Below are 7,860 nucleotides of genomic sequence, written 5' to 3' on the forward strand. Positions count from 1 at the left end.
GCCTTGTATGTTAATAATACATCTGCACTCAGAGAATTTAAAACGTACTGAATCTTATTTAATTACTTTGAGAAATCTGGCATTACCTATATTTTTTTAAAACAAACAAATAACCCCCTGCTGAATCAAGAAAAAGCGGAGCTCTGTGTGTATGTTCCTACAATAAACCAAGCAGTTTATACTGCTTCATAAAGGCATTGCATTTTCTTCCCTTAAGGACTTGTGGTGTTTGTGGTGTTAAGTACACTATTTCAGAGAGCTGAAGAGGTTCACGGACTGTACGTTTGAGAATTCATTTAAAGGCATCCAAAAAAGGCTGATCTCACTGTTAACTTTGTTTTTTCCTGCTGCCCTAGGCTTGAAGATGCAGTGGACGCCGGAGCATGCCCAGTGGCCAGAGCAGCACTTCGACATCACTTCAACCACCCGGTCCCCTGCCCACAAGGTGGAAGCCTACCGGGGGCACCTGCAGCGCACCTACCAGTACGCCTGGGCCAACGACGACATCTCGGCTCTGACTGCCTCCAATCTTCTGAAAAAGTACGCAGAAAAATACTCCGGTATTTTGGAAGGCCCAGCCGAGCGGCCCATTCTCAGCAATTATTCTGAAGCTCCCTCGGGGCTGGTGAATGGCCGGAAGAATGAAAGCGAGCCCTGGCAGCCATCACTGAACTCGGAGAGTGTGTATCCCATGAACTGTGTCCCAGACGTTATCACGGCCAGCAAAGCTGGGGTAAGTGCAGCTCTCCCCCCCACAGATGTCTCGGCCAGCATTGGGAGCTCTCCTGGAGTGGCCAGTAACTTGGCTGAACCCAGTTACTCCAGCAGCACCTGCGGAAGTCACACCGTTCCCAGTCTTCATTCAGGGCTCCCATCTCAGGAATATGCCGCAGGATACAATGGCTCATACTTGCATACCAGTTACAGCGGCCAGCCAGCACCTGCACTTCCATCCCCTCATCCATCCCCCCTGCACAGCTCGGGACTTTTACAGCCCCCACCACCGCCACCACCACCTGCTCTTGTCCCTGGCTACAATGGGACCTCTAACCTCTCCAGTTACAGCTACCCTTCCACCAGTTATCCTCCTCAAACCGCTGTTGGCCCTGGGTACAGCCCTGGGGGTGCTCCGCCACCCTCGGCATACCTGCCTTCAGGAATCCCTGCTCCGACCCCTCTGCCCCCCACCACCGTCCCCAGCTACTCCTACCAAGGCCATGGTCTGACGCCCATCGCACCATCTGCCCTGACAAACAGTTCAGCCAGCTCTCTCAAAAGGAAAGCTTTCTACATGGCAGGGCAAGGAGAAATGGACTCCAGTTATGGAAATTACAGCTATGGCCAACAGAGATCTACACAGAGTCCCATGTATCGAATGCCCGACAACAGCATTTCAAATGCAAACAGGGGGAATGGTTTTGACAGAAGTGCTGAAACATCATCCTTAGCATTTAAGCCAACAAAGCAGCTAATGTCCTCTGAACAGCAAAGGAAATTCAGCAGCCAGTCCAGTAGGGCTCTAACACCCCCATCCTATAGTACTGCTAAAAACTCACTGGGTTCAAGATCGAGTGACTCGTTTGGGAAGTATACCTCCCCAGTAATGAATGAGCACGGTGACGAGCACAGGCAGCTCCTCCCTCACCCAATGCAAGGCCCGGGACTTCGTGCAGCTACCTCATCCAACCACTCTGTGGACGAGCAACTGAAGAATACTGACACACACCTCATTGACCTTGTTACCAATGAGATTATCAACCAAGGACCTCCCGTGGACTGGAGCGACATTGCTGGCCTAGATCTAGTAAAGGCCATCATTAAGGAGGAGGTTTTATGGCCAGTATTGAGGTCAGATGCATTCAATGGACTGACTGCTCTACCTCGGAGCATCCTTTTATTTGGACCTCGGGGAACAGGCAAAACATTAATGGGCAGATGTATAGCTAGTCAGCTGGGGGCCACGTTTTTCAAAATCACTGGCTCTGGCCTTGTCACAAAGTGGTTAGGGGAAGGAGAAAAAATTGTCCATGCCTCCTTCCTTGTGGCAAGGTGTCGCCAACCCTCAGTGATTTTTGTTAGTGACATTGATATGCTCCTTTCCTCTCAAGTGAATGAAGAACACAGTCCAGTAAGTCGGATGAGAACCGAGTTCCTTATGCAGCTGGACACTGTACTGACTTCTGCTGAGGACCAAATAGTAGTAATTTGCGCCACGAGTAAACCGGAAGAAATTGATGAATCTCTTCGAAGGTACTTCATGAAACGACTTTTAATCCCACTTCCTGACAGCACAGCGAGGCACCAGATAATAGTACAACTGCTCTCACAGCACAATTACTGTCTCAATGACAAGGAGGTTGCACTGCTTGTCCAGCGCACAGAAGGCTTTTCTGGACTAGATGTGGCTCACTTGTGTCAGGAAGCCGTGGTGGGCCCACTCCACGCCATGCCAGCCACAGACCTTTCAGCCATTATGCCCAGCCAGTTGAGGCCAGTTACATATCAAGACTTTGAAAATGCATTCTGCAAGATACAGCCTAGCATATCTCAAAAAGAGCTTGATACATATGTTGAATGGAACAAAATGTTTGGTTGCAGTCAGTGATACTACTTAAAAAAAAAAAAAAAAGTAATGAATGTTGGCACACACAGAACCTACTACATAGGGTAGAGAACCCTTTTCAGTAGTGTTAAAATTGCAAAGGGTACTGGGAAGACTACAATTTACCTTGCGTCTTAAGAGCCAGGGTAGACTTGAAGGAAAAGCGCATCAAACAAGAGCTGCTGATCTGAAAAAGCCACACATGACAGAAAGCGCATGTTGATGCTCAGTTCTGTTCAAGCTAGACAATACTCACCAAGGAGCAAGGTGCAAGTGGGTTGATTTCAGAAGGACATGAACCCTGTGTGTTGATTCCATTCTGCTGTTCTTGAGATTTAGTTGCTGTCAAGTGCCTGAAGTGGTGCTTTATTTTTTGTTTGCCTCACAATTACATTGGTGGCATGTGCTAATATAAAGAGCTTTAACTTCAAACATTATTGGACTAAAGAGATGAACGGTTGTGTTGCGACAGAGAACCAGATTTTTGCTATTCTAAGAGCAACAGTATTCCTCAATCCTGTCTGTTCTGCGGTGTTAAACTAAGAACAGGTGAAACAGGGTAATGGTAATCTGGACCTTAATTTCTGCAGTTCATTTCTTTTAATGTTCTGTCTGCAAAAACTCAGGAAAGTGATTGTGATTTGTACAGTACCTCAAAGGAATGTGTTGAAAGCACTATGTACTGCTGAGAGTTATAGGCTAGGCTTCAATGTTACTTTATATGAAATATGTATGTTTACCTCAACAATTGGAAAATGGCAAGGAAAATTACTTTGAATGTATCCAGGAAAAAACTAAAGTGTGATAAGACTGAAGCTTTACAGTTTTTAAGAATAGAAACAGAAGGATTTCCCAGTATTCAGAAACAGTTCTTTTGCCAATTTGTCAGATCAAACCAGAGCAGAACGATTTTTCTTGTTGGAAAACTATAAGAGTTTTCAGCATATTGCTCCTTGATAATTATGTGATGCAGTCTTTAGAAGGTGCATAGATGAAAAAAGAGCCACTTAATTGGTTTATGTTAGCATCCGAAACAGTCAAATGTAAGATTTGGTAGGACTCCAAGAGGCAAATTACCTCAGGCTGTGACTGCTGGCCTTTGTTGCATGGCTCTAGTCGTAGTTTTGAGGTTATTTTGGTGAAGCTGTAGGGAGAGGGATCTGTATAGGTCGCTGGCAGAGCTATGGGTTGCAGAGCTGTTTATAGCAATGCAGTCGACTGTGACCAAACAAACAGTACAAATAACAAAGCAAAACTGAACCATTGAAGTACATATATTCCCCTTCCCAAACTGTAAAGTTGAGTTTTTGTGTAGTACGTACAGCTCCATTGTTCTTAACACAATCTTCTTTTAGCATCCATTAGGAATCTTCCAGTCTGGAGTGTGCCCACCATTTTTTCTACCTCAGTTTTGTTACATTTCTCTTGGAAGGCAAAGTAAGAAATAGGGCAAAAACCGCCAACAACACAAAAGTCAGATTACATTAGGAATGCGAACCTGCTAAACGAGTTTCAGAGACCTGCTGTTTTTTCCCCTGAAGTTAAGTTTTCCTCTCTGTTAGTGTTCTTTACCCCCATTTTTCTTCCTCCAAATATACCTACTCTTGTGTCTTCCTTCTGGAAAAACTAGCTGGCATGTGTGGCATTTTGCTCAGTTCTCCCCCCACCCCACCTCTTTCTTTTTATCCTTTAATGCTTTCCGTGCAACTCTTTTGGTGACAGCTGACTGATGTTGGGTAATGTCTCTGAGCAGGAGCAGTGCATGTTGCTGCTGCCCAAAGCCTCTGCCATCACATGAACAAAACAGCCTTGCTTTTTTGAATGTATTTTTTTTTGTTTACTTTAAAGAGACAGTAACAAAACTGTTGCAAAGCACTGGCGTTTAATGTTTCTGTTAAGTAATGTAGATTCAAAACCATTAAGTAAATGCACTGAAAAGCCCCAAGAAGAGAGATACCAATCTGTTACTAGGTCATGTTTGTCTTCTCAAAAATTGTACAGACCTTGTTCATTTTTTTAAATCAATGGAGACATTTAGCATTCAGAAAGCTAATGAGGGATTTTGTGATATTGCTGGAAAATTATGAGTCGATTATTACTTTCCTTTTATTTTTCTTTTAAGATATATATATATATATTTAGATAGAAGATGCTAAAAACAGAGCAAATAAACCAAAATCTAATTTAAGAGGGATTCCTGGCAAACATTCTGTCTATCTTAAACTTACGTTTTAAGCATAAAAGTACCATTTTAAAAACAGTGCCTTTCATTAAGGATATAAAAAGACTTAAGTATATCACCTACTTTTTTTTTCTTTTTTTTTTTTCTTCTTTTTCTTTTTCCTTTCAACAGCAATTACAGTCTATGGTCCTTATTGCGACCCAGTCTTTCTGCTTCCCCAAACCTCCATAGGCTACTTCTTCACTCTGGTTATTCCACCATCCTCATATGTGGGAGATCCTGATGTCCCCATTATCTCTAGGTTTATGCTGATTACACTGGCAAGTACACTATTGCAGATTGCTGACCCAATTTCTGTCTTAGACGTTGCCTTTCATATCTGCCATTGAGCTGTGTTCATCTGAAAGGCTCAGGCAAGTTTTGATAAACCAGCTTTTGTTAACTGTTTGTCCTAACCATACTCCTAACACTTTTTTTTTTCTTTTTTTTTCTTTTTTTGCGGTTGGTAAAATGAAAGCTTACGTATCAGAGTGTTTTCTTCTTCTTTTTATCTGGTAGAAAACCAAAAGCAAACAAATTTTGAATGGTCCCTTTGGCTTCCAGCTTTAAATCATTCTATTTGAAAAGTCACTCTGGGAAATGGATTTTTCAAATGTTAACCAAAGTGAGAAGCAGGCAGAAACTGAGATGGTGTGAAAATGCAGGTTCAACACACACACATACACACACACACACACACACACACACACACACGCTCACATTCTCTCCAGGGCTCAATTCAGATTTGGGGCAACCACAGCAGATGACTGCACCCCCATCACAGCAGCTGTAAGGAGAGGAAAACAGAGACAGATTGCTACCCAAATATTTTGTTTGCCAGCAGCTGTCCTTGGCATTGCTCTGGGAGGGTGCCTGTTGAATTTGGTGAGAGCTTGACCAGGTAGTGTTGACAGCAGGAGCCTCAGCCTTTCTCCAGGTGGTTTCTGGCCACTCCTGTGATGGAATTTCCCCCAGTTCAGAGGGTCTAAGCTAGCTGACCTCCCTGCCATGTTCTGTCCTTCTTACTGCTTTGCTCTCTCCTCCCACATTCAGCCTCCATTTCTCCCTAGTGAAGAGGTTTTGGCATGATGCTCATCCTTCACGCCTCTCAGCAGCCTTCTTGTCAAGGAGTGTCCAGGAAGGGCTGAAACATGATCTTGAACTTGAGCAGGTCCCTAAGGTTAGGATTGTTTTTGAAAAGAGAGACAAAATATGTTCTGATGGTGTCCTCAGGATGAAATATTTGCTGGTCTTTGACATTTCCACAGTAGAAAGCTGTTTGCTGTCTTTTAGAACGGGGCAAAGCTGCAGGCTGCTGTCACAGAAATGCCCAAGTGGTTGGCTGGGGCTCCCCATGCAGCCCTGGATTTTAAGGAACCTGAAATGGTTAAAGAGCATCTGCTTTGCCAGCCTATTGCTGCAGATGCTCTACATTATATTTTCATGTGCGGATCCCATTCTGCATCAGCTCATTTTCTTCCTTGTACCTTCAGCAACAATTCCTACAACAACAAAAATAAAATAAATTGGAGGAATATTTCTGCAAGATGAAAAATCAATATCAATTCAAGGAGGAGTTCATAATGACCTTATGTGAGACAGAAATGGAAAATACTCTCTACTTCTGGCATGTTTCTCTCCAAAATATTTAGAACATTAGTGACAATATAGAAGAGTTTGCTGACTGAGCTGATCAATGGAATGTGAAGGCAGTTTACTTTAAGGCTATTTACTTTCACACAGATTATTTATCTATTAGTCAGTTTGTATTCTACTCAAATGCAGATAGATGGACGAAATGTTTTCTTGAGCGTTACAAACCTGTGGAGGGGAAAATCAACCATCTGACTAAAACACATAGGCCAAACACCATCTGGGTGTCTTTACCAGCTATTTGGAGGCTGTGCTCTGTAAAATGGTACAAGGTCTTCAGGTGTTTTTTCACAGGACGTTTCTTTAAGGGATCATGTAGCCAAAAATATCCAAATTAATTCCTGCATCAAGATGTGAATATATGGAAAGCAAATTTGGGGATCTGACCAGGGTTTTCACTGTTTGCAAATACGTACGACTTCAGGTAAAGGGCTGCTCTTATAATCCCCCCTGCATCTGTCTCTGAAGCGCTCTGTCACCAGGGACAGGGCGTTACTCAGATCTGAAGGATAAACTTTGTCACAAAGCAAGGCCACCAAATATTGTAGGGCCTTGTACCCTTTCACTTAAACCAATCCGAAGGTGGTATAACCTTGCTGACTTAAAGGAATTACTCCCGATTTCTGCCCTTGTTAGAAAAGTCATCCCTCCAATGTATAATAATCTGTGTCTGTTGGTTTTCATCATCAGCTCTGAAAGCTAACCCTGTCCTCGCAGCACTAACTCCTTTCCATCTTGTATGTGTGCATGTGTGTATATAATATTTATATGTGCATACACACCATGTCCAAACAATAGCTTTGTCTCTTTACTTAAAAAAAAAATGTCATTTAATCATCTGCAGAATTATATGAAGCACATTAGTAAACATGGAGATACTAGTATTTCAGAATTCAAAAAAGCCCAGCTGTGCTGGTGACTAACCAATACATGAACTGAAGCTCACACTCTGCAAGGACCTTTGGTTGACATTCGATTTTGAACCTGCCAGATGCATTTTTGTGAACCAGGGATACTGCATCTTTAATGAACAAGTCTCTACTCTTTCCCCTGTTTTTAAATACAACACAACCAGTGTAGCACTAGGCACTGCAATTGTCAAAGACAATTAGACTGAAAGCAGGAAAATTTCACCTCCCTGTCTCAGTGATATGTAGAATGTCGGCAGTATGGGTCAGCCTTGCCACAGAGTTGTGTGAGAATATATGAATCAGTCCTATAGAATGTTAAATATTTATAAAATGGTTCTGTACTACACCAAGGTTGGGAGCACATTCATTCCTTCTTGTTGTTTTATAATAGAAAAAGAAGCAAAAGTTTATTTCCAAACCTAAACTTTGTGTGATTCTTTTTGCTTCTATTTTTTTGTTGTGTTTTGTTTTTG

The 7,860-nt window shown here is 42.7% G+C and overlaps 1 protein-coding gene across 1 annotated transcript; it reads left to right on the forward strand.

The window, feature by feature from the left end:
• Window positions 1-356: 356 nt before the first annotated feature.
• FIGN (fidgetin, microtubule severing factor) lies at window positions 357-2,913 on the forward strand. The gene has a single exon (XM_080346841.1). The coding sequence runs from the start codon at window positions 365-367 to the stop codon at window positions 2,603-2,605; it is 2,241 nt and encodes a 746-aa protein (XP_080202967.1). The 5' UTR covers window positions 357-364; the 3' UTR covers window positions 2,606-2,913.
• The last annotated feature ends 4,947 nt before the right edge of the window (window positions 2,914-7,860 follow it).

Source organism: Nesoenas mayeri, assembly GCF_963082525.1.
Source record: "Nesoenas mayeri genome assembly, chromosome: 6".
Lineage (NCBI taxonomy): Eukaryota > Metazoa > Chordata > Aves > Columbiformes > Columbidae > Nesoenas > Nesoenas mayeri.

What these genes read in the sequence shown, in the direction of transcription:
- FIGN (XM_080346841.1), top strand. Translation starts at nt 365, where the DNA reads ATGCAGTGGACGCCGGAGCATGCCCAGTGGCCAGAGCAGCACTTCGAC.